This window comes from Prionailurus bengalensis, chromosome D1 (assembly GCF_016509475.1).
Source record: "Prionailurus bengalensis isolate Pbe53 chromosome D1, Fcat_Pben_1.1_paternal_pri, whole genome shotgun sequence".
Classification (NCBI taxonomy): Eukaryota; Metazoa; Chordata; class Mammalia; order Carnivora; family Felidae; genus Prionailurus; species Prionailurus bengalensis.
The window spans coordinates 111,343,992-111,370,723 of record NC_057346.1 but is presented as its reverse complement, the minus strand read 5'-3'; the positions used below and the strand labels follow the sequence as shown (position 1 = coordinate 111,370,723).

General features: G+C 53.2%; 2 protein-coding genes across 30 annotated transcripts in view; both read right to left on the bottom strand.

Annotated features, from left to right (window-relative positions):
• Positions 1–15,144, bottom strand: part of PPP6R3 (protein phosphatase 6 regulatory subunit 3) — a 136,520-nt gene extending 121,376 nt beyond the window's left edge. For 27 of the 29 annotated variants that reach the window (XM_043581908.1, XM_043581910.1, XM_043581909.1 and 24 more), the window contains exon 1: positions 15,022–15,144. The gene's annotated coding sequence lies outside the window, so the exon portion shown is untranslated. Of the gene's footprint in view, positions 1–14,445; positions 14,551–15,021 lie in introns of those variants that run through there. The other 2 variants (XM_043581912.1, XM_043581881.1) reach the window with 2 other exon arrangements.
• A 6,814-nt stretch (positions 15,145–21,958) lies between these two features.
• LRP5 (LDL receptor related protein 5) overlaps positions 21,959–26,732 on the bottom strand; it is a 104,823-nt gene continuing 100,049 nt past the window's right edge. Inside the window, exons 22-23 of the mRNA XM_043581878.1 lie at positions 24,351–24,448; positions 21,959–22,440 (exon numbers count right to left, since the gene is read on the bottom strand). Coding sequence (XP_043437813.1) covers positions 22,179–22,440; positions 24,351–24,448 — 360 coding nt within the window. The 3' untranslated portion in view covers positions 21,959–22,178. The remainder of the gene's footprint in view (positions 22,441–24,350; positions 24,449–26,732) is intronic.

The window sequence follows — 26,732 nt, the reverse complement described above, 5'->3', positions numbered from 1 at the left end:
CCGTGGGTTCGAGCCCCGTGTCGGGGTCTGTGCTGACAGCTCGGAGCCTGGAGCCTGCTTTGGATGCTGTGTCTCCCTTTCCCTCTCTGTACCTCCCCTGCTTGCAGCCTGTCTCTATCAGAAATAGAAATTTTAAAAAATACATGTACACTTAAGCATATGAAAAAGCTGAATATTAACGACATAAGCATCCTGTTTAATAAATTAAAAATCAGTGGGGTCCCTGGGTGGCTCAGTGGGTTGAGCATCCAACACTCAATCTCAGCTGCTCAGGTCTTGATCTCAGGGTCATGAGTTCAAGCCCTGCACTGGTGGAGCCTATTCAAAAAGGTAAAAATATAAGTTAAAAATTAATGATGAATTACACATAAGGCAGAGATTCAAAAGAAATTAAAATCTAAAAATTTCTGCCAATATATTTGAAAATGAAGACAAAACAAACAGATTTTAGAAAAATGTAAATTACCAAATGGAACTCAAGAAAAACAAAGACGCTAATGATCCTGCAAATATTAAACCAAACAAATCAGTGATCGCAAAATGTCAGACAGAAAACACCAGGCAGGCTTTGTTGGTTTTACAGGCAAATGTTATCAAACACTGAAGGAACAGGTAATTCCAATTTTACATATAAACTCTCTGAGAACAGCAGGAAGTACCATAGCTTATCTTATTAGACGAGAAAAGCTTTCATGGAATTTACCAAACTCGATACAAAAAAGGGAAATTGCAGACCAACAACAGACCAATCAGCAGAGATCCATAAATCCTAAGATATTAGCGACTCAGAAACACTTAAAAACACCAAAAAAAAAATTTTTAAGACAGTATTTTTTCAGATATGCCACGATCAAGATGGATTTATTCCAGAAATGTAAGGTTAATTTCAATATTACCTTGATTTCAAAATTACCGTATTTTTCTCACCTTACCAGATGAGAGTTGAAAAATCCTATCATCATCATCTTGGTAAGACACAGAAAATGCATTCAATTAAACTTAACACCCACTTGTGATTCTGTTTAATTCTCCACAAACAAATCCCGAAGGAATCTTCCTCAAGTTGCTAGAGGAAAGAAAAAGTGCCATACATTTCATCTCATAGTGGAAGATGAAAGCATTTCCTTTAGACCCAGGAACAAGACAATCATGTCTGCCATCACCATTTATCGTCTCCGTTGCAATGGCTGTTCTGAAGCAGCACATTAAGACTAGAATAAGATATAAAGAGAAAAGTACTGGAAAGAAACGAACCGCCATTATTTAAAGATGAGATTACCGTCCACAGAAAAACCCCACAAGAGTCCACAGGCACATTATTAAGTTAGAGAAGTTGCTGCACAGAAGAGCTGCATATAAAGGCAACCGCAATGCCATTCGGCAGCAAACAGAAAATTGAACTAAAAAAAAAAGTCATTTCACGAGGCACCTGGGTGGCTCAGTAGGTGAAGCATCTGATTCTAGGTTTCAGCTCCGGTCACGATCTCACATTTCGTGGGATCGAGCCCTGCGTCAGACTCCTTGCTCACAGAAGGAGCCTGCTTAGGTTTCTCTCTCCCTCTACTGCTGCACCTCCCCTGCGCACGTGTGCACGCTCTCGCGCGCGCTAAGATGAGTAAATTTTTAAAAAAATGTCCAACAGCAACAAAAACTATAAAAGTATCCAAAGAATAAACCTAACAAAAGATGTATAAGACTTGTAGGGAGAAAAACCACAAAAGTTTTTAAAAAACAACTACCCAGGGGCACCTGGGTGGCTCAGTCAGTTGAGCATCCAACTCATGACCAGCTCAGGTCATGATCTCACAGTTCATGGGTTCAAGCCCTACGTCCGGCTCTGTGCTGACAGCGCAGAGCCTGGAGTTTCAATTCTGTGTCTCCCTCTCTCTCTGCCCCTCCCCTGCTCATGCTCTCGGTCTCGAAAGAAAAAATAAACATTAAAAAAAAATTAAAAAAAAAAAAAAAAAACTACCTGTAAACTAAAAGTCTGTTTCCTCTTCTATCTGGCCAGTACAGTGTCAGAAGACACTGACATCCTGTTTTGTCCTTTAATTCCATGCTTTCAAAAAACACTTTTTAAAAAGTCCCACAAACACAGTAAAAAGACAAGTCACAAATTGGGAAAAGACATTTTTCCCAATAATCAAAGATTTTTAATCAGAATACACAAGAGTTTCTACAGGGGAGACTGGCTGGCTCAGTGGTGGAGCGTGCAACTCGATCTCAGGGTCGTGAGTTCAGGCCCCACACTGGGTGTAAAGTTAACTTTAAAAAAAAATGAGAGAAAAAAGAATTCCTACAGATAAAAAAAAGCAAACAACTCAGTTTAAAAAAAAAAGAAAGAAACAGCCATTTCACAGAAGTGGAAATCCAAATAACCAAAAAGATGCTTAACTTCATCAGTAATCAGAGAAAAGAACAGTAAAACCATGCAAAAATGAGGGGCGCCTGGGTGGCTCAGTCGACTGAGTGCCTGACTTCAGCTCAGGTCGTGATCTCACGGTCCGTGAGTTCGAGCCCCACGTCGGGCTCTGTGCTGACAGCTTGGAGCCTGGAGCCTGCTTCGGATTCTGTGTCTCCCTCTCTCTCTGCCCCTAACCCACTCACATTCTGTCTCTGTCTCTCTCAAAAATAAACATTAAAAAACAAAACAAACCAAAAAAAAAAAGCTTATGCAAAAATGAGAATCTGAAGAGACTTTCTTCTAAGGGATGGGATGGGACAGCCAACCAGCCAGTGAGCACACGTGGGCCTGTCCACCAGCATGAGTCATCGGGGAAGCGCAGCTCAAAACCACAGGGAGATACCACACTCCACACCCACTAGGCTGGCTATTAATGTTTTTAAAACGGAAAATAATAAATGTCAGCAAGGACACGGAGAAACTACAACCCTGATATAGTGCTGGGGGGAATGTAATATGGTGCAGCCACTTGGGAAAACAGTTTGGTAGTTCCTCAAAATGTTAACTATACCATTACCACGATCCCCAACAATTCCACTCCTAAGCATACGCGGAGAAAAATAAGAACGTTATGTCCGCCCAAAGACGTGTACACAAATGCTCTTAGCGGTACTACTCACAATAGTCAAAAAGCAGAAACAACCCACCGGATAACAACACGCGGTGTATCCATACAACAGAACATCACTGGACAATAAAAAGCAACACACTACCGATACTGACACCTTCTACAACGTGGACGAGCCCTGAAAACGTTTTGCTAAGCAAAAGAAACCAGACACGAAAGAACTCACGGTGTGCGATTCCAATCACATGAAGTGTCCAGAACAGGCAAATCTACAGAAAGAGAAGGTGCACAGTGGTTGCCAAGAGGTAAGCAGAAATAGGGAATGACTGCTCGAGGGGACAAGGTTTCTTGGGGGGGGGGGGGGCGAGAGGGGGGATGAAAACGTTCTAAAATTAGACTGTGGCACTCATGACACGATTCCATAAACACACGAAAACCTGTTAAATTCTACACTTCAAATGGATGAAGTGTATATGTGAATTCTATCTCAATAAGGTTGTTGTATTTTTAAAAATGAGATGTAGGTTCGTACACACCAAATTGGCAAATATGAAAGTGTGACAAAGCCAGCGCTGGCAAGGATGCGGGACAACAGTGCCTGCAGGAAGGCAAGTGGAAGAGCCACCCTGGAATACAATCTGCAGCGTTTACGCAAGTTAAAGACGTCCAGGTCCCGCACTTGTACATCGCTGCACTTCTCTTCAAGGCCTACGCCCTGGAGAAACGTTTGCCTTTGTTCAAAGCGGCACCAGCACCGTTTCTCTACTGGAAACAACCCTATCCTCCAGTGCTGGGACAAAGACGAGATGAGATGTACGTGCGCGGTGAGCAACAGGACAGAGCACAGAAGCCGGGAGGCGTGAAGCACGGCCACGTGCCCAAGGGTGGCCGCAGCTGCCCGTCTACACACGCTCACTCCCCCCGCCCCCCACCAGTGGCAGCTCCGTGGCCCCCCACGACAGCCCCTCCCCTGACCTCCTCTGGCTTTGCCACTTAGGCTCCAGGAAACTCACAACCCCACAGGGCCTGCTCATGTCTGGTAAGACCAAGGCAAGTGCAGGCGCTGCTCTCCCCTGAGCGTGGCCTGACTTTCCCTCGGCTTCCGCACCTTCTCTCCTCTCCTCTTGCCCCACCAGCCGCCATTCACCCTAACGTTCACGGACTGCTGCTAACTTCCTATTTCCCCAAGAGATGAAAGAAAGAGGGAAATGCCCACGTGCTCCCACTGCCCTGTGCCCCCCCAAGGAGGAGCCCACGGCTCCGGCCCGTGTCCCCCCTGCATCACCGGTTGCTCACTCTCTGATCAATCAATCATGTCCCCCAGTGTTACAAAATGCCGTGATTTCTCCCATCTCGACAAAACCTTCTCGGGGTCCCAAATGTCCCTTCGGTGTCCCAGCACACGCCCAGAAAGAACTCTACCTGCTCTCCTCTTCTCTCCATCCTTCGTGAACCCTCCCCACCAGGCTTCTCGTGCACCGCCACGTAGGAACTGCTCTCCTCAAGGTCATCGACAACCTCCGTGCTGCGTCCAAAACCACCCAGCGAGGCCTGGGCCTCATTTCACTTGACCAGATGCAGTAGCACTGGCCGCAGGTCCCCCAGCCCGGTCCTCCTCCTCCGCCTCGGAGGCCGTCTTCCCGTCGTGCCTGCCGACTCGGTCCTCATTCCTCACTGTCCCCATTCCACCTTGGGGCTCCCAGGTGCCCTCACAACACAGAAGACCAACATTTCCGTCCTCAGCCCAGACCTCTCCCCCCCAGGTGCAGACAGCCGAACCCTGCGCGTGTCCGGCTGGCCCTCTAAAAGCTCCACAAACTTACCAGGTCCGAGCTCTCCCCAGCCTTTGGTAAGATGTCCGCACCCTGCACCTCCCGTGGTCTTCCCGTTCTTCACAGGTGACAACCCCCACGGCCAGCAGAGCCCCGCACCCTTCACTCTGCTCCCACGCTCCCATTCCATCTGCCCACAAACCCCATCAGCTCTACCTTCAAGAGGCATCCAGAACCCACCCACTTCTCACGGCCACCCAGTGCCCCTCAGTCCCAGCTGCCACTACTGCTGACGGGTCCTGTGGCAGCACAGGGGCAGCTGTTCTCACAGCTTCGGGGGACTCTCCGAAAACATAAGTCAGGCCTCGTGCCACACTTCTGCTCCAAACACTATGGGGACCTCCCATCTCATTCAGAGGAAAAGATAAAATCGTAATGCTGGCCCGTGTGACTGGCTCGCAACCAGCACCTCTGCCACTCTCCCCCGGGCTCTCCCTCCAGCCAGCAGGCCTCCCCAGTGTCCTTTCCACACAGCAGGCACGACCCTTCTTCGTGCCCCCAGCTGACTCTCTGCCTGTAAGGCTCCTCCAAGCCCCGGCCCCAGGGCTCCCTCACCTCCTTCTCAAGGAGGTCCACCCTGACCCCCTTTCAATCTTCAAACAGCCCCCACCATCCCACCTCCCCGCGTTACTTTCCTCCCTACAATATCACTCACCATATCACTGCCGCAGCTTTGACCTACCTGTTAACTATCTTTGCCCAATGAATTGTAAGCTCCATGAGGACAGAGACTTTTGTCCGCTTTACTCATGCCAGCGCACCGTCTTAGCGCCTAAGACATAGTAAGTACTCAAACATTTGAATGAAGGAATCTCAAAACACATTGTGGGGGAAGGGGGAAGTCACAGAACAAAATGATTCAATTCGTATACTTTAAAGATTGCAAAAAATTAAGTTACATTATATAAGGATACATTCACATATGGCAACACCACAAAGAAAATGATACATGTAGGGTAGTGCTTGCCCTCCTGAGGTCAGAAGAAAAGGTGGTCAGAGAAAGACCTAGAGAGAGCCACAGGTACTGGCCACATTCTATTCCTTAAGCTGGTTACTGGCTACACAGTTGCTGGTTTTAACATTTACCATCTACACACCCTGCTCCACTCTCTCTGAATTGATGATCTCATAAAAAATTAAAATACAAAAGCAGGTTAGAGCAGGACAGCCCACCACCTGTCTCTTGTGAGGTTTTCACTTTTGGAGTAGTTTTATTATTTTTTCACTAGCATATAATTGACAAACAATATTATCCTAGTTTGAAACGTACAACATAGTGATTTGGTATTTATACACTCCACACTGTTTTTGTAAATAATGTTCCACTGGAAGACAGCCAGCCTCATTTGTTTACATGTTGTCTATGGCTGCTTTCATGCCACAACGACAGAGCTGAGTAGTTACAGAGATTCCACACCCCGCAAAGCCTAACCTATTTACTAACTGGTCCTCTACAGAGAAGAGGTGTCTGGTTGTGATGCGGAATTTGTAAAGAAATTAAGTGCAAAATAAAGAAAGATCCAATCGTATGTTAAAACACATCGATCCCTCAGTACGCCGAAAAATACAGTTCTACGAAACAGAGGACCCTCTAAAGCAAACGGAGTTACCTTTACAATGTCGCAAGTGCCAGAGGGATTTTAAAGACTGTTTTAGAGAGCAAAGTACAAAACCTCAAATATATGATCTCTACTCCCATGAAAGAAATATGATCACATACATTTACCTAAGCATATATAATATAATCCAGATTTGAAAAAAAAAACGTGCATATCAACACTAACGCCGTAAGCCCTCCTCATCCGTATCACTATCACCCAGGACCACCCCAGAGCAGTTCGTCGGACCTCAAAGTCCTCTAAGATCCCTTAAAATTCCATTTTACCTCTTTAGAGCATTCACTACACCTTATATTAGAGACATTTCTGTACTTACTTCTATTGTTACTATGAAGAAGATTGAGAACAGTAATACCAATAAAAATATGACTCTGTTCTAACCATTGTGCAAATGAGTTTCTATTTAATATTCATGTCACAGATAAGGAAACTAAGGAACAAAGATGTTGTCGGATATTAGGGTTACACAGCTGGGAAGACTTTGGGAGCCAGAACGCAAAGCCAGCTATTTTAGGTCCTCGCATACTCTTGACCTCCATGATATACTCTGAATTGGGGAAAGAGAACAGTATTAATCTGTGAAACCCCCTTAGTTTAAAATACTATGCCATGACAGGCGCCAAATGCATAGTTGTTGAATTCAAGTAAGGGTGTAATAAATTGAGGACGAGAGGTCTACAATGGGAAGGGCAAGTTTTAACCAGAAGGGACAGGGTCTTGGCAAGCAGGCACCAGAGGCAGGTGAGACATTCCCCATGCCCGCTGTCCAGAGGCAACAGAAAACCTCTGTATCTCCAGGGAGACACTATCCCCTCGTCTACTACAATGACAGAAAACTGCCAAGTACTACCACCAAAAGGAAACAATTCAGAAATTAAGCATTTATTCTTAATTCTCAGTGAGATCCAGTTGTGATGTCACTCTTGAAACATATGACACTAGAAACTGTGGTCTAGTGGGGCCACCAAAACCCGAAGGCATCACCCAGGAACAGAGAGATCTGTCTGCTGCCTATGGGTCCGTTCTCCAGCATGGCCTACACTTTTCTCTAAGAATCAGTGACCTCGAAGTTTTGTTCCAGCTCCAAAACCATGACTTTCAAGAAAGGAAACCCCAAACAGCCAATCAAGTCAGGCTTTTCAATGTTCCTCCTGCCACTGCCCCCATCTAGAGACAGAAAGCCCAAATCTCACCAAGGCCCAGCCAACGCATATGAACCACCAGGCCACCATGGAGCGTGACTTAGTGGGGAGTGTAGCACGCCCGCCTTACTTGCCCCGATCAGGGTCTCGGGGTGCCTCGCATGCTCACCCAAGCTTTCCTTTCTCTTCCTGCCAAAGCACGTCTCTGGTGCCAGCACTGCTGTTCAGATGTGTATCCAGGTACGGGAACTCAAGGCTCCAACCAGCAATCTGAAGAGCTTTCTCCAAATCTGACTCGACATTCAGTCACACTCTTACTTCTGCAGCCTTTGTGTTCTACTCTCTAACTCCAAAATAAGAATCTGTAATTCATCTTGCCTTTGGGTTACCAGATTTCATGGCAGTCAACCTCTGGGGCACACAAGCCATTCAAGTCAATATGTATTCCCACCGAAAGAAATACCACCCTAGTCTTCTCCAAAGTCACCAAGAAGTACAAAACCAACCAGAGCTTCTTTGTATTAGTAAAACGATGTTCAGAACCAATCAAACTTCATCTGTATAAATTCACAGATGACCGTGTAGTCTTCACTAATACTTATTACAAAGCAGGTCAACACTAGCCAGCTGTGAGTGACGAGTAGTAAAACACTTCTGCTCAGAGCTAAGCTCAGACTGCTAAGTCCAGGACGTGAAATTGTCCCCATTAAGGTGAGAAGTCTTTCAACTACTACCAAGGTTCCTCCTATTTGCTTCTTCACGAGCTCATCTTCCTGGTATCCAGAGGTCAGTCCACAATCATTTAAGCCCTGAAATAAACTGGGTATTGATCCGACTAGTAACTATCAACCCTCTCCAAGTAAAGAAAAATAAATGGGGAGTGAGAGAGGAAAAAGGGGTTTTCCGTGGCAACTAAATCTAAGCCAAAGTCAAAAGGCCACAGAAACAAACCTCTAGTCAGCCTAGACCCAACTGCAGCAGGAAAAACAAAAAAACACTCCCATTAGAGACACGATCAATTTCAAGGATGCTCAAGATGTTCATTCAGTGAGAACCTACACAGAGCCTCTGATCGGTACGGGAGCAGTCTGCGTTTCCAGTTTGACCAACAACCATCATCTATGGAGCAAAACTGAATACAGACCGATCCTATTCGCCATTACAAAACAGCTTCGCCAGCACAGAAACGGCACCGCTTTCTAAGACACACCAACCAAAGAAGCAAGGCAAAGTAACCACTTAATACACATAAGAAACAAAGGTGTAACTACTTTCTTAAGTGGCAAGAGACTTCTGGCAAATTCAACCCCCAAGGAGCAAAACCTAAGCTACTTTCTGCCCAGGCTTGTAGGGCCTCCCTGAGGAGCCTACTTACCTACACCGTGGACAATTCTAACAAGCTTTGTTACCTGGCCTCCCAGCCAAAACTGCACCCCTTTTATGACTGCTACCTCTCCCTCCAGAGCGCAAGTCCTTAAGTGCCTGTTCGTGAGTCCCTAATACGGCTCCTGGCAGAGTAAGGATTCAATTACTCTATTTGCTGATCAAATAAATGAAGATTAGAAGAAGGTGATGGGGGAGGGGTCGTTCGTCCTTCTCAACAACAGCCATAAGCTGATTTCAGGATGAAAGATTACAAAGTGCCACCATGATCTTCTTTCTCCCTTTTAGAAGCCCAGATACTGGGGCGCCTGGGTGGCGCAGTCGGTTGAGCGTCCGACTTCAGCCAGGTCACGATCTCGCGGTCCGTGAGTTCGAGCCCCGCGTCGGGCTCTGGGCTGATGGCTCGGAGCCTGGAGCCTGTTTCCGATTCTGTGTCTCCCTCTCTCTCTGCCCCTCCCCCGTTCATGCTCTGTCTCTCTCTGTCCCAAAAATAAATAAACGTTGAAAAAAAAAAAAAATTTAGAAGCCCAGATACTAACATTCAATTGCTGGAAATCTGTAGTTTTTAAACCAGTATTCTTCCATTCAACAAACAAGACGATCCAAATTGTAAGTATGTGTAAGAAAAGGATCTCTGCCCTTCTGCTAACGCACCTCTTCCCCCTCCCCAACTCCACCGCCCACCCCGCCAGGAAGAGAAACACTCCCCCATTTGGGTCCGAGTCCAGAGCACAGAGGAGGCTCCTTTCCTAGCAGGCAAGGGTCTCTGCGTTAAAATGTTACGCATGGAGTATGCCTCTCTCTTGCCCTAAAAAGGCAGAACTGGCAAAGAGATCCAGGGCTAACTCTCTGCAAATAGGCCTTCATTACAAAAGGAAAAACAAACAAACAAACAAACAAACAAACAAAAACCAAAAAGATAATGATGAAGCTTGCATCTAAAAACAGAACTGACAACTGACTGACAGGATGGGAGCAAAGGATATAAAACTCAAAAATCACGTTCTAGGAGTAGGAGCAAACAGCCCTAAACACCTGAGAGCTGCACAACACAGTGATGTATTCTCATGAGGTAAAGGAAAAGTTTCTAAATTATATTATAAAATCTATTCATTTAAAATTTCTTTTTTTTTTTTTTTAAATTTTTTTTAACGTTTATTTATTTTTGAGACAGAGAGAGACAGAGCATGAACGGGGGAGGGGCAGAGAGAGAGGGAGACACAGAATCGGAAACAGGCTCCAGGCTCTGAGCTGTCAGCCCAGAGCCCGACGCGGGGCTCGAACTCACGGACCGTGAGATCGTGACCTGGCTGAAGTCAGACGCTCAACCGACTGAGCCACCCAGGCACCCCTAAAATTTCTTTTAAAGTTCAGTCTTCAGGGACGCCTGGGTGGCTCAGTCGATTAAGTGTCCAACTTCAGCTCAGGTCATGATCTCGCGGTTCGTGGGTTCGATCGCCGCGTCCGGCTCTGTGCTGACAGCTCAGAGCCTGGAGCTGCTTCCGATTCTGGGTCTCCCTCTCTCTCTGCCCCTCCCCTGCTCGCATGCTCGCTCCCTCTCTCTCTCTCTCAAAAAAATAAATATTAAAGTCCAGTCTTGAGGCACCTGAAAATAATGTGTGTACACCAAGTATCCCCACTACTAAGTGATCTCCTAGGTAGGATCTAGGTGCCACAAAGACAGAGCTCACAGGTCACCTGAAGGATTCCTTGGCCAACAAGTAGTCATTACTGTCTGTGGTCTTGAGCACTGGTTCCAAAACCTAGCTACACTTCATTATTACCTGGGGAGCATTCTAAAAATATATTCTTGGGGCCCCTGGGTGGCTCAGTCAGTTGAGCATCTGACTCTTGATTTCGGCTCAGGTCATGATCTCATAGTTCACAGGATGAAGCCGTGAGTCGGGATCCACGCTAACAGCAAGGAGCCTGCTTGGGATTCTCTTCCTCCCACCGCTTCTCTGGCCCCTCCTGGCTCATTCTCATTCTCTCTCTGTCTCTCTCAAAATAAATAAATAAAACTTTAAAAAATATATTCTCAATACCACCACAAATTTCCAGAGGTGGGGTCCATCATCCTTGGTCTTAAAAATGTCCCAGGGGCACCTGGGTGGCTCAGTTGGTTAGGTGATCAACTCCTGATTTCAGCTCAGGTCATGATCTTGTGGTTTGTGGGATTCTCCCTCCCTCTCTCCTGCCCCCCCCCTTCCCTGCTCACATACACACAGTCTCTCTCTCTCAAAATAAAGAAACATTAAAAACCAACAACAACAAAAAGTCCTAAGTGATTCTAATGCGTGCCAGTCTAGCGTCTATCTACAACAGAGTTTCTCAACTGCTACACTATTAATTTTTGGGGCTGGGTAATTTTAGGGTGCTATCTTGTACATTACAGACCGTTTAGCAGCATCCCCGGCCTCTTATCTTCTAGAAGCCAAATTGCACATTGCCCACTCCCACAGGCAGGACGTGCAAAAATGTCTCCAGACGTTGCCAGATGTTTCTTTAGGGGCAAAACTGCCTCCCAACCATGAAACACATACCTAGAGCAAATCAAAAACCAGTTACTTGAGATTCTCTTAAGGAAAAAGAAGAAATAAGACAGATGCTTAAAGCCAAGAGTCCAGGTTTATTTTTTTCAGTCCATCTCACCTAAGAAAAGTAGCTAACACACTACTCAGCCCACACAAGGACTCAGATCTTGACTTATGAGGACCAAACCACAGCTTCTTCTGCTTTTTATGAAATAAACTCAAGGCTGAGTTTTAGGTAAGTAGATAATTAGAAGAACTGCATTGTCACTACCATGTATTCTTCTTAGGAGTAATAAAACATTATAAAATTTGGACCAACATATACTGAAGCTGCCTCTCAACTGCCCAAAATATGAAATTTCAAGAAAGAAGTTCACAACGGCAACAAACTAAATACCGATCCTGACAAATACTGTTGTTTTTTCTTAAAATTTTTTTTGTAACATTTACTTACTTTTTAGAGACAGACAGAGACAGAGCATAAGTGGGGGAGGGGCAGAGAGAGAGGGAGACACAGAATCCGAAGCAGGCTGCAGGCTCTGAGCGGTCAGCACAGAGCCTGACGCGGGGCTCGAACCCATGAACCACGAGATCATGACCCAAGCTGAAATCGGACGCTCATCCGACTGAGCCACCCAGGCGCCCCAGTGACAAATACTGTTTTAAGAAAGAGGTTTTTGTATACTAACTAACTGGACTTTAAAACATGAAAGAAAAAAAAAAGAGAGAGAGAGAGAGATTTTTGCCTGTGATAAGCACAATGCCTTTGCACCAAAGCAATGCAAAAGTTACCTTAAAAGAGCGAACGTCACTCTGTCAAATCTTACCACCATTCATTTTCTGTCCAGCTGTGGTCTGATTCTCAAATTCTCAAGTAGTTAGTTCAAACCAGCAAGTTTTTGTTTTGTTTTGCATACTTCACACAAAAGCTAAAGTTTTCTAATCCAAAACCCTGTTCTTAAGTTACCCCAGGCGAGATGCCCACCTCTACTTAAAAGTGCACAGGGGAGGGGCGCCTGGGTGGCTCAGCCGGTTAAGCATCCGACTTCGGCCCAGGTCATGATCTCACGGTTTGTGAGTTCGAGCCCCAGAGCCCCACATCAGGCTCTGTGCTGACAGCTTGGAGCTTGGAGCCTGGAGCCTGCTTCAGAGTCTGTGTCTCCCTCCCTCTCTCTGCACCTCCCCAGCTCATGCTCACTCTCTGTCTCTGTCAAAAATAAATAAACTTAAAAAAAAAATTAAAAAATAAAAAAAGTGCACAGGGGCACCCGGGTGGCTCAGTCGGTTAAGCATCGGACTTCGGCTCAGGTCACGATCTCACTGTCCATGAGTTCGAGCCCTGCATCGGGCTCTGTGTCGACAGCTCGCAGCCTGGAGCCTGCTTCGGATTCTGTGTCTCCCTCTCTCTCTGCCCCTCCCCTGCTCATGCTCTGTCTCTCTCTGTCTCAAAAATAAATAAATTAAAAAAAAAAAAAAAAGTGCACAGAAACACTGCCCCAGTGCAAGCGAAGCAAGCCGGGTCCCAAGCAAGTAACACCGAGGGAAGGGCACCACGGTTCCGAGTACCAGGGATTAAGAGACTGTCAGTATGTGTGTGACCGAGCGGATGGCATTCTGTTATTAGAGGCTCCCGACTCCCTAATCAGACACACCGAAGGCAAAACACTTCCGAAGCATCCGCGGGAGGCCGGTGACTTCCCAAACGAGGCTTGCTGAAGTACATCTCAACACACAGCACCCTTGCAAACCTCGGTAACCCGGAGAACACGGACGAACAGATACCGGGACCACAAAACTGGAGCTGACAGACATGGGGACCAATCGCACCGAGGGCCTCGTATCCCCAGGCAGGCAGGAAGCGAATCGGACCCGGGCCCCCGACGGGCTTTTCCTCGATTAACCGTCACCTCTCAGACAAAACACTCTGAAGCACCACCATGAGCTCGTCACTTCAGGAAACACTGGTGATTTAACGAATCTTCAGCCACCCCTCTCCTGGAAAAGTTAAAATAACGTCCAGCCTCTTTTCTCCGCAAAGCTGACGGTGAAATAAATACACAGGGCTTTCTGGAGACCGTCACCGAGGGCCAGGGCTTACACGCTCATTTGACTTCCTAATGGTAATCCAAACATTCAAACACCAAATTTAAGTTGGTACCAACAGCCACTAATCGCACCAAGCTGATTCTGCGCGCCAGGCACCGTTGCTAACTCGTTCCCTCCCCACAAACTCGCGAGATGGACTCTTATTATTGCCGTGTTACGGGGAAAGCAGACAAGCGGGGTAACTTGTCCAAGGTCGCAGAGCCAGCAAGTGGTGAAGCCAAGACCTCGAGCCAGGCACTCTAGCTTCGCAGTAGAGAAAAGCTGAAATCCCGCCACCGCTTAGGAGACCTTCATTCGAGTGGCTGGACATCCGGAGCCCCTCTCCCACTCGCCGCCTCCCTGCAACGTGACCTTGAGGACAAAAATCAAAGTAAACTTCCCATTAGCAAAGCGGGACGATCTCCACGCCGACGGGTGCTGTGGGGACGAAAAGGAAACAGCCACGTAAAAAGCAAAACATAAACAGAGCTCTAGCCGACCCGCCAGAAAGCGTTAAGAAGGACCGGGAACGCCACGGGAAGCTCGGAGGCTGAAGCGTCAGGGCACAGGGATGCTCGCAAGGGCTCGCTCCGCGCCCTTACAACCGAAAAGTCCCAAGTTGAGATGGGAGCGAGCGGCACCCGGGAGGAAAGCCCTCCAAGCCCGCAGCGGATGGGCTGCTTTAAGAGGGAGGTACTTCCAGCCACACGAAGGACCACCCCCCTCGCTCATATTCGCCGGGGAGGCGTTCGTGACCAGGTCCACCTTCGAGTCACAACACGGGAGTTAAAAAGCCGCTCGGAAGGCTATTTACATACTCCGAGCCGGCTTCTGCGTGTCCCGATGACTCTGCGGCCGAAGAGCCCAAACCCACAGAACTTGTTTCCCGCAGAACGGAGCCCAACAATGGCCTTCGAGAGTCTGCGGCGAGCTGCCGCCTCAACTTGACACGCTCGCGGGCCCGCGCCCAGAGAAGTTGTCCGGGGCGGGCCGGAGCCGAGCGGGGCCCCGCCGGGTTAGGGGCGCGCCCCGCCCGCCGCCGCCGCCGCCGCCGCCGCCGCCGCGCAAGGCCGCGGACGCCAACCCGGGCGCAAAGTTCGCCGCCGGCCCGCGGCCCGCCCCGGCGCCCGGCGCCGCCAGGCCCCCGCGGGCCGCGGCGGGCGAGCAGGCGGCTGACAGGCGCGGGCGGGGACGGGCCGCGGAGCCCGGGCGCCGCGCCTCCCCGGCCGCCGAGCGGCGAATTCCGGGGGGGAGGGGAGGGGGCCGGGACGCTCCCTCCCCGCGCCGCCGAGGCCGGGCGGAGGGGGCCTCGCCGTCGCCGCCCGCGCGCCGCGCGCCCCCCGCGCCCCCCGCGCCGCGGCCCGCTCCGCCGCCCCCACCCCCACCCCCATTACCTGGAGGTGCCCGCGACCCGCCGCTAGTCGCGCTCAGGCGGGAAACGCGCTCACCGACACCATCAGCGAAGCGCCCAAAATGGCGGACGTATCAAGCAGGCCTTGAGTTCCCCCCGCCCTCCCTCCGGCCGCCTCGCAGCCAATCGCGACCCGATCTCCGCCCCCAGGTCCGCGCTCATTGGCCTTCCTCTCCCGCCCCCTACAGCCTATTGGATCGCCCGGCGGCCCGGTTGCGCCTGCGCCGATTGGCTCACGGGCCCCGTCAGTCAAGCGCGAGGGGAGCATTCTTTTCCCATGGACTTGACGGATCCGGAACCTCTAGGACCCCGGAGTCTGGAGAAACAAATCAGAAACCGGGAGAAACCTGGCCGGGTCCCCCTACGCCGTAGCAACAGCAGGGCCTCCGCTTGACGGACGCTGCGGACCACCAATCCGACGGCCAATGCTTTTTAAAACTAAACTGAGCCAAACCAATCCTGGCCATGGAGTCGGGAGCAGTAAGGGAACCAATGAGGTAGCGAGAGCCGCGGGCAGGCGGGCTGGAGGGTCAGGAGCCGACCGTGATGACGTGAGCCACCATACGTCCCCGCAGTGGAGGGCGCCCCGAGCTGGGGAATTAGCTCAAATGGTAGAGCGCTCGCTTAGCATGTGAGAGGTAGCGGGATCGATGCCCGCATTCTCCACAGCTGCATTTTATAGGGAGGTGGGGTGGGGTCGTGCGTTCTCGGCCCCTTCCTCGCTCAAGTGGTGGCCGGGCCGGGAGTTGGGGTCAAGGTGAGGGGATGGCTGCTGCCACCCCCGGCGTCCCAGGGGGTCTGTGACCCTAGCTGTGCGTCCACACCCGCGGGAGTGAAGTGCGGGGGGGTGGGCATCCCATCCCATCCCATCCCATCCCATCCCTTTTGTCTTACAGAAAGATTTACACCAGAGCCTCTTCCAAAATGCTCGCCCAGGCCCCCGCATCCACTGCTCGGCCTCCCCGGCAGGGAGGGGCCGGGACACATTAGAGTAGCCCACCTTGGCCCATCTTAGACACCTTCTAATAACCCGTCTGGCTTCTCAGTAGGTGCGGAGCTCTGTCTAGAGTCACGAGTAAATCGACAGGAGGGCGGAAGTTGGCGGCAGGGCTGAGCAGCGCAGGCGAGGTGAGGGTGGTGTGGAACCCAGCCCGAAGCCGGCAGAACGCGAGCGCGCGCGTTCGCGAGGCTGCCCCGGGGGGAGTGCTGGCCTCTCGTGGGCAGCTCTCCGGCGAGCACTGTTCTGTGCCCAGCCTGCACGGGTGCGTGGGGAGCAGAGGGTCCTGGCTCTGGCGGTCTGCGGGGGACGGTCAGACACCCCTTGTAACACAGGCCGCAGAGTGGCGGGGGCCCCTCGGGAGCAGGTGGCATTTCAGCCCCCGAACAGGGAGGACAGAACCGTGGGTTCCTGGGTCCGGGTGGCCGGGAGAGAGACCAGAGACCCCAGGGCGGAGCTTTGGAGCGCTGGGGAGGCAGGCACGATTCGGTTGTGGTGGGAGAGAAACGTGGCAGAGAGAGGAGGTGGCCGAGGTGGCTGCGCGATGCAGGGCCCTGCGGACCGTGCCACCGTGCCCAGGAAAGAGCAAGAATCCCTAATGCCCAGACTTGGGTTGGGCACCAGGCCGGGCGTCATAACGGGGGCTCCACGCAGGGAGGCTGGAGTCTTTAGGGCAGCTAGCTCACTCCAGTGGTGCCAGCTTGGTCCGGGATGGCCACTCCAGCTCACGGAAGGCTGGTTTCTGTGACCTTCCCCAAGCCTCCTGAGAAGAGTGACATAATCTGGCCACTGCGGGTAGGGAGGGCAGGCCCAGGAGAGCGGCCGCCAGGTTGCCTTGCAGATAGATGCTCACGATCTTTCTGTGCCCATACCCCCACCCTTGGCACCCACCTCAGCCGGCCCCCAGCTCCCTCCGTCTCAGGGACTCAGGCGCCCTCTGAGCCCCCATGCCACACAGGGAGAATGAAAGCCAGCGGAGCTGGGTCAACCCCAGTGCCTGGAAGCTGGGCCTCTGGTGCAAACATGCCCCTCCCCCAGCCCACTGCTTCAGCAGAGCCTGACGCTGATTCTCGAAAGACGTTGCGGCGGGTGGCTCTATTACGGTTCAGTATTATTGTCCCCATTTTATAGATTGGTGAACAGAAGCCCAGGAAGCATTCAGGCACCAGGTGTGGGCCGTGTTGGCTGAGTGAGCTCGGCTGGGTGATCTCACCTCTCTGACTCTCCAGTTCTCATGTGTAAAGTACAGTACTGATAATACCTACTAACCTGTGTCCGTGCCCTGAAGGGAGCTGGACGTCTAGGGAGGTAGCAGCCAAGGGCAGATACTATTCACCATTGATCCTGCTGCTCAGAGCGGCCGTGGGCCTGGCCAAAGGCCACACAGCTAGTGAGGAACGCAGTCGACGCGGTCGAGGTTGAAACCGGTTCAGGTGTGCCTGTGCGGAAGGGTAGGGGGAGGAGACATATGCAGATAACCTGGGGTGGGGCCGGAGCAGGCCGGCCTGGCTGAGCAAACCGCAGAAGGACGGTGCAGAGGATCCGGTGGGGATGACTGAGGTCTGGGCGAGGAGACTGGGAGGGACTCCTGGAGGCATTGGAACTTACGGTTTCTCCTGGGAGACTGAGGGCCGGGAAGAACTTCTGAGTTAGAAGGGGCGTGTTCAGGGCTGGCCCCACCTTGGAAAGGACGGACAGAGCAAGGGCAGCAAATCTCTGCTACAGAAGTCGCACCCGGGGCCAAAGGGCCAGGCCCCAGCCGCTAGACCCAGCAGCCGGGGAAGAGGCCGCAGGGAACCCCTGGACAGGGGGGCGGCGCCTGAGATGAAGGGCTGGGCCAGGGTTGGGAGCCTGGGGAGAGCCCAGCCACACACAGAGATCCCTTTACTCACCATCAGAGGACTTGCCTGTACAGGCTTCAGGCTCTTTCACCCCAGACCCTGAGGAGGGTCACAGGGGCATTTGCACTATAATTAAGCGAATGATGCAGTACCTCCCCCAACATAAGTGGGCCCCAAAAGTCTCCAATTATGATGAGCTAACCTAACTGGAAGGGTTGAAGTCAGGGAGGACTTCCTGGAGGCATCTGAGCTCAGCCTATCTCCTGAGAGCCCTAGGGAGCCATTGACAGGCTGTAAGCAGGAGAGTGATTTTGAACCTTTGCATTGGCCTCAGTATCCTCAAACTTCTAGAGTTCATGGATCACCACCTTCCCCTTTTCCCCCTAATCCTTTTATGGTTTCATTTTCACTGTTTAAATTTTCAATCCATCTAAATTTAAAAGTGTAATGAATGCCCACATACCCAGCTATCACCCCCTTAGCTTGTGGGAACAGACACAGAGCTGCCAAATTTCAGTTCTATCAAGTAATGATTTTTGAATAGAAAATTTTTAGGTAGTGATTTAAAAAAACACACACCTTATGCTATTACCATGATTTCATGAAAGAAAAGGCATTTTAACCCATACGTACACTCAGAAAAAGGCTTTAAATCGAATAAGCTCAGCTTGGGGGAAACGCCCCCTCCCCCATGGTCCTTCCTAATGTCATGTCACCAGGGCTCAGGCCTGATCTAAGGGCTGGAGTGAGGCCACCCTGGCAGAGGACGATGCCTCGAAGGCCAGGCTGGTGCTCGGCCAGGTCATGTGTTGAGGCTGGCGGGCTGTGGGGCCAGATAGGGAGCTCTAGGAGGTAGGAAAGGTCGACCCGTTTTAACATGGAAATTAAGTTCTTCTGTTTCTCCTCCTTTTTTTCAGTGCGTTAAGATTCAGTCTGGGTTGGGGCGCCTGGGTGGCGCAGTCGGTTGAGCGTCCGACTTCAGCCAGGTCACGATCTCGCGGTCCGTGAGTTCGAGCCCCGCGTCGGGCTCTGGGCTGATGGCTCAGAGCCTGGAGCCTGTTTCCGATTCTGTGTCTCCCTCTCTCTCTGCCCCTCCCCCGTTCATGCTATGTCTCTCTCTGTCCCAAAAATAAATTTAAAAGTTGAAAAAAAAAAAAAAAAAAAAAAGATTCAGTCTGGGTTGCCAAGGAGAGGAGTGTTGTGCTTCCTACCAAGGACTGTTCGTGGCCCCAGGGTTGGTAGAAAGGGCGGCTACTAGCGTTGCTAATGATCAACCTGTCCAATCCAGCAGGGAAGAAAAGAAGAGAGGGCATTTGGGGAGGCGGAGTGGGGGGGGGGGGGAGTAGGTATGGGAGTCTGGGAGAAGCCCCCGAGGGGACAAGCCAGCAAGAGCCGAGTCTCACCCAGCTCCCCAAAGCACTCAGGTTTCTTGGGGACAGAAACTTCCACACCTGCCAAATCCCGGTTCCCTAGCGTCCTGCCTGGCGGCGGACATGGCCAAGATCTGGCCACCTGGATTGTGTTCAAGTGTCCAGGGCAGCTGTAGACCCACGGGGGCTGCTGGACCCGGGGCAAGGAGGAGCCCCTCACCCATTCTGGATGAGGCGAGGGAGGGCTGAGCGGAGCAAATGATAGGACCAGTGAGGAGTGAGACCCCGCAGGACTCGGGGGCGGGCGACAGAGACTTGGGGAGTAGTGGGTGTCACTGCAGAGGTGAGATGGTTGGGAAGGCTTAGGCACATTGAGCAGTGTCTGGTTGTCAGTATTGCTTGTTGTGTAAAGAAATGATTGAACAAATTAGTAAAAAAAAAAAAAAAATAATAATAATCTATTTTCTCCCAAGCCTTGGTTTCCTCAACTGCGAATTGGGGACACCATCTACCTAGCGGGACCGTTGTGAAGTTTAAATGAAATAAGCCAGGTTAACTTCATTTAAGACACAGCTTAGATAGCACCTCTTCCAGGAAGCCCTCCCTGCCCTTCCATCTACATAGGATGTTCTCTCTGGGCCCCAGGATATCTCAACACAATGCTCTCTCCCCCTCAGCTTTGGAAACTGTCGGCCGTGCTTCGACAAGCCAGCAGGTTGGCCCCCCTTCCTCCTAGTTTGACCTCATGGCAGCAGAGGGTCCAGCAGAGTGGCCTCTGGAGACAGGCCTGGGATGCCAGGGGGGTGTCTCAACCCCCCCCCTCAGCCCATGCAGGCCGTCACCAGCGGTCAGCGGCACAGGCCGCTTCTCTTCTTGCCTGACCCTGGCTGGCCCTAGGAGAACGGAGGGGACCCTCAAATGCACGACTGAACGGAAGGGCAGGACAGTGGAGGGGGTCCCGGTAGCCCCCCGTGATGCAGCTCCTGCTTCTGAGTCGGCAAAGTCCCCCCACCCCCCACCCCCTCTGCCCACGTTGAGATTAGGGCTTTCATTGGCACCGCAGGGCTTGTGGCCCAGCCTGGAAGAACGGGGATCCTGAGTGCTCGGGAGGCCCCAACCCCCCCCCCCCCCGCAAGAAGCTCTCTGGGGCTGGGCACCCCACCCTGGGCCTGAGAGCTCTGGGTGCACCCTCTAGGGCTGGTCCTTAGCGGTGTGACCTTGGGCAAGCACGTCATGTCTCTGGGCTCTAATAGGTCACAGCTTCCATTTACCAAGGAGCTGCTCCTTGCCAGGCGCTCACTGGGCAAGGCTTCTCAACAGGCATGATCCCATCGGAGCGGGATGTCTTAAATGACAGTCCTCAGGGGCGGGTGACAGCACCCTTCCTTACCAGATGGGGCCAGCTGGATGAAGTAAGTGAAGCTGGCCTTCCCAGGAAGATCCAGTCCCTCCTTCTGCAAAGGGGCCTTGAGCACAGGTCCCCCCTCCGCCCCCCCCACCCCGATGGCAGCCCTCTTGGTCCCAGGGGCAGCAAGAACCAACAAGTCCGCCAGCCAGTCCCCTTCACCGCCAGTGCTGACCGTGACCTCCGGGAACTCCTGGACAATCAGGAAGCAGGGGAGACAGTTCCCCGAAAGTCTCAGGAAACCAGCCTGGCAGACTCATATGCCTGACACCCCAGCTATGTCCCCTGGTCAGGCAGTCTGGGGAGCCCCGAGGGCCACCACCTTTCCCATTCCACCTCCCCAGCACTGGGGCCCCAGGGTCTGAGTGTTCTGGGGTTTCCTCATCTTGGAGACTGTCACCTCCGCATTCCAGGCCCTGGGGGCTGGCCAAGGGTTGGATCTCCAGTCCCAAAGGGAGGCCCTTCTTCCAGATCGCTGTGCATCGATTCTTCTGAGTGTGTCCCCGGGACTAAAAATGGTAGTTCTCCTCTGACCTCCCTGTGACATTCCAAGTGAGGTTAGTCCCTTCCTGCCCGGCACCTGGGGAACAGCCTAACTTCCTCATGACTTGCCGGCTGCTCAGTCTCCTTCAGCAGGCTGGGGAACCCCCACTCCCGGGGGCGGGGAGCACGCCTTATCTCTCCGACGCCTCCTGTACCGACCCGGTGGGTACACGGCGGGCCTGGGGGCAGTGTTGACCGACTGCCCTTGCGGGGACCGGGCTGGGGCAGGTCCCCAGGGCCTGGGGGCCTGTGTGCTGGAAAGGACAAGATGGAAATGGGGGAGGGCACAGGAGCTGGGAGGTTCCCACCCGACCCTGGCAGCCCCATCCACTGGGGGTCCACACGGAATACACAGCCAGGGGGGATCCCCCTCTGTCCCTGCACCATCTCCGTGGACGGCAGGTGGTAACTGGGGCCAGCACGCACAGAGGTCAGACAGGCCGAGGAATAGCCCGAGGCACAGGTACGTAATCTGTGGAGCCCAGGGCAAAACGAAACGCAGGGTCTCTTTCTTAAAACCCATTTAGAATTTCAGGATGGTTAACAGTGGAGCCGGGGGCCCTTCACGAGGGCACAAGTCAGGCATCCTCCCTGCCCGCCTCTGCCCAGAGGCTCAGCCCGCCCCGTGGGGGCCTGACGGGGACCCGCGGTGCTCAGGAGGATCAGTGCACAACTCTGACAGCTGTCCCAGGGAGGGCGGAGGGCGGGATTCGCCCCGTGGGGACGCTCAGCTCAAAAGCACACGTGGCACAAAAGAATGGCAGTGACGTTTAAAAAAAATTAAGTTTATAAATATTTTCTCCACTGTACAAAGTTTTCCCCGGCCCGGCCCACCCCATCACTGTTCACATTTCTCGTATTGTTGTTTTTTTTAAATCCCAACTATATTTATTTTTTTTAAATCATAAAATATATTTTTTTCTTTGTTCATATTTAAAACTATTTACAAGGGCGCAGAGAGAGGCCAGGGTGGCCCGGCGGGGGTCAGGACGAGTCCGTGCAGGGGGACGGAGGCGGAGGGAAGAGGTGAAAATAGCTCCTCTCGGTGGCGGGCGAAGGCGGGCAGCTGTCCTCCGCCGACAGGTACTGGCTGTGGGGCGTGGGCGGCGGCGGGTAGGGGTCTGAGTCCGAGTTCAAATCCAGGTAGTACTTGCTGGCCTTCCAGCGGTTGGCGCTGTAGTCACTGTCACACACATCCGTGCTGCAGGGCGTCGTCGGGGGCGCCATGCCGCGGATGATGTAGGGCCTGAAGGGGACAGAGGGGAGTGGCACCTCGTCTCGGGGAGACCCCCGGGGCCCCTCAGCTGTGTGCTCCCTCTGAGCCACACTCCCCACGTCCAAAGTGGGTGTGTCTGCACCGACACACCTGGGAGCCACACTTGCCTTTTTTTTTTTTTTAAATGTGTAGTTAATTTTGAGAGACAGAGACAGAGCATAAGCCGGGCAGGGACAGAGCGAGAGGGAGGCACAGAATCCGAAGCAGGCTCCGGGCTCCGAGCTGTCAGCCCAGGGCTCGAAGTGGGGACTCGAACCCACGGACCGCGAGATCATGACCTGAGCCGAAGTCGGACGCTTAACCGACTGAGCCCCCCGGGCGCCCCTTGCTTGCCTTTATGGAGAACAAGGCTTGCAGAGCCTACCTGGCCTGGGCAGCTTACTTAACTTCTCTGGGCTTCAGTGTCTCATTGGGAAAATGGGAAGGATAAAACAGTACCCAGTTCAAAAGAGGCTGGTGAGGATTAAATGAGATTCTTCGTGGAAAGTGCCAGAAACAGTGCCTGACACCAGAAAGCGCTGGACGACTGTGCCCCATTTTATCATTATTACTGTAAGTGCCAGAGACCAGTGAGCCTGGAAGTCTAAAGCCATCTGACCCAGGCGGTGCCTCCAAGCGCCCCGTGACGACGCCTCCCAGACGTCTCCTGTATCGGAAGGTTCTGTCAGGGCCTGAGCTGGGGGTGGGGATCGCGGTGTGTTTAAGGGCCCCAGAGGGCTCACGGAGGGCAAGAAGGTGGAGCCAGCACCCTGGGGCCGGGGAGGGGCAGCGGGTGCCGAGAACATGGAGCAGGTGGACAGGCCTCATAGGACCCCAGGGGCAGGAAGGGACCCCGAGAGACGGGGAGGGAAGAGGTGCCATGAAAATAGGACATAATGAGAAAGGCAGGACGTGGAGCGGGGACTGAGGGGCCTGGCCAGCGTGGATGTGACAGCCTGGGGACAGCCACCCACAAGGCTGCTGGGGACACACTGGGACGCTGAGGCACTGGGGGCGGGGGGAGCACTGCGGGCCCTTGACTAGGGCAGTGGCTCGCTCTTCTTCCGGCCGGAGTCCCTGAAATGGCCACCAGAGGGCAGGCGCGACGCGCTCTGAGGCTCCCCGGCTCCAGGCAGCTCTAGGGAGCAGGGAGGTGCGGGCCACTCTCCAGCCTCTGCCTCCCCCTTGGGGCGAGCGGCCCCATGCACCTGTGTGGTAGGCCTGTGGGCTAAGGCCACCGGGCTGGAGGTCACCCCAGGCTCGGACCTGGCCCCTGGACACAGGCCAGCACACCCAGATGCCTCTTCTCAGCACCCTCAAGGGCCCCCTCCCAACCCAGGGGGGTGGGGTGTGCCACCCCAACACGGACCCCCCGGGGGGCTGAGAGGATCATCCCAATCAAGGGCCCTCCGCGGCAGGTGCCACCCCTGCACTCATGAGACTTGGGGCCCTTACGGGACGGAGGCGGCAGAGGTGGGCATCACTGCCAGAGTCCCGCAGCTGGATTCAAACACAGTCAAACCTTGGCCCCTGTGCACGGGCCTCCCTAGGCAGTGGAACCTGGCTATGCCACAGTGGGAATCCCCTGGTGGCGCCATTCAAGGCCACGCCTGCCCGGGCACGTCCCGACTTAAAAAACAACCCAGCGCTACGTCTACCTTCTAGAGCCTGCTCAGAACACGGGGTTCGGTTCCTGGACTCAGCAGGTAGGCCCGGCTTGCCCCGTGGGGAGGCAAGCCAGGTATGGTCTGAGCGGCTGGGAGAGCCCACCAGCACCCCGAACCTCTCTTCCCAGGTTTCCTGACCCGGGAAACGGGGACCGGGGGTCCTGCTCTATCACAGGCTTGTCTGGAGGCCCAGACGGGCCACGGGTATGGAGGGCGGTGGCAGGAACTTCGTACCTGTAGGGTCTCGCGGCGGTGGGAATGTTGGAAGAGTAGAACATGTCCACGTTGTACAAGGAGGGGTCCGTGGCGGGCGACGGCGGCGGGTTCAGGATCTGAGGAGAGCAAGCAAAGGTTACGCCAGCCTGACGGAAGCAGGCGCTCCCTATGGTGCGCCCACCCCGGCCCGAGCAGGCGGGCAGGGCTGGGAGGGGCCCGCTTGGCTCCGCGGGCCCCTCACGGTCTGTACGGTTCCGAGTCGGCGTTCGTGAGACTTAGGGAGTGGACAGGAAGCCACAGCCGTCCCCCCTGAAGGTTGTCACGGTGAGAGGCAACCCCGCCTGTGGCCCAAATACCACCCCGCAGACCAGCCGCGACCCCGGGCCCACACCTGAAGGGCTGGAGTCCGCCAGGTCCCTGAAGGCAGCAGAAAGGGCCTTTGTGGCCAGGCAGATGTGTGTGGGTCCTGTTCCATCACCCCCGCAGCTGCAGCGTGCCCCCGCCCCCCACCGGTGAGGGACCTCAGCTCTCTGGGCCTCCACTTCCCCATCTCTAAAGTGGGCCCCTTGGTGACACGTGGTGAGTAACCTACACTCCTTATTCTGTGGAGGGTCCTCTTCAGCCCAAATAGCCAGCCTTGGGGAGCCTTCAGGATCCGACCCCAAAGTTGGGAGGGCACGATACTGAGGGCGGTGTCATTCAGAGGGGGGAGCAGAGACCAGGCAGGGAAACCTAGCGGAGAGGGCCTCCCAGAGGTGCCCCCACACCCCAGCTCTTGGGGTCCCGTTTCCTCTTCTGCCCACATGTCGGACTAGAGCTGGTTCCCCCCAGCGCACTGCTGACGGGCTGGTCTTCCCACGTTCCACGGGCGCAGCCCCTCAGCCACTTGGGCTCGGGAGAGCGCCTCCTTCTGGTCGGGTCAACGCGGCAAGCGGTGTCTCTACGCTGTGGGACACTACGATGGTGGCTGTGGGTCACCGTCCACCTGTCCGAGCCCGCAGAACGTACGAGAGCAACAGCGAACCGTACTGCGCGCTCTGGACCTTGGACGGCCGTGCCGTGTCCACGGGGGTTCATCAATGACTGTTATTCATCAAGCACTACATGACTCTGGCACAGGATGGGCAGGAGGCGTGTGGGAAATCTCTGTACCCTCCTCTCAATTTTGCTGCGAAGCTAAAATTGCTCGTACGAGAAAAGTCTTTGGGGCCCCGGGGTGGCTCAGTCAGTTGAGCGTCCGACTCCGGCTCAGGTCATGATCTCACGGTTCATGAGTTCGAGCCCCACGTCGGGCTCTGTTGGCAGCTCGGAGCCTGGAGCCTGGTTTGGATTCTGTCTGTCTGTCTGTCTGTCTCTCTCTCTGTCCCTCCCCTGCTCATGCTCTGTCTCTCTCTCCCGCAAATAGAAACAAACATTTAAAAAATTAAAAAAAAAAAAGGAAGTCTTTAAAATAAAAAAGCACATTTCTAAAACTGGTGAAATCTGAATAGGGCCAAAGAATATCACACCAACGGCCCAGTACTTCCGTTGTGCTGTTACCATAGACTGAACGCTTGTGTCCCCAGAGGTCCTATGTGGAGTCCTGACCCCCAAGTGATGACAGTGGGAGGCGAGGCCGTCGGGAGCTGATCTGGTCCTGAGCGGGGAGCCCACGTGAGCCCGGCCGCCGACCTCGCGCGCGGCAACCTCACCCCTTCCGCCACGTAGGGAGGAGGAGACGGCCGTCGGTGATCCAGAACCGGGCCCCCGCTAGACGCCACGGACCCCAAATCTCCCAGCGTCTGGATCTCAGACTTCCCGGCCTCCAAAACTGTGACAAGCAGGTGCTAAAGCCACCCAGCCGAGGTTATCTCTGTCAGAGCGGCACAGAAGGACTAAGAGGACGTTAGTTACGCGAGGTGTTACCTTTGGGGGAATCCGGGTGAAGGACAGAGGAGGTCTCTGTCTGTTCTTACAACGGCACGTGAATTTACAATGATCTCCGAAAGCCAAACTATCACCCTCTCGGCTGGGAAAATAAAGCCCATACTCTTGGACACTTGCCTGTGTACAGATTACCCCGAGGACACATAAGAAACTCACCACGGATGTGCCTCTGGGGGGCAGGGGTTCACGCTCAGCGTGAGGGGGTGACCGTCTTTTCACTGTACGTTCTACGGTACCTTTTGAATTTTGTACCATGAGCATATATTTCTGATGTGAAACAATATAGTTATTGTTTCGTTTTTTTGAGAGAGGAGGCAAGCGGGGGAGGGGGGTGGCGGGGACAGGGGATCCAGAGCGGGGTCAGCACTGACAGCAGCGAGTCGGACGTGGGGCTTGAACTCACGAACTGCAAAATCATGACCTGAGCCGAAGTCGGACACTCAACCGACTGAGCCACTCAGTTTTTTACAAATA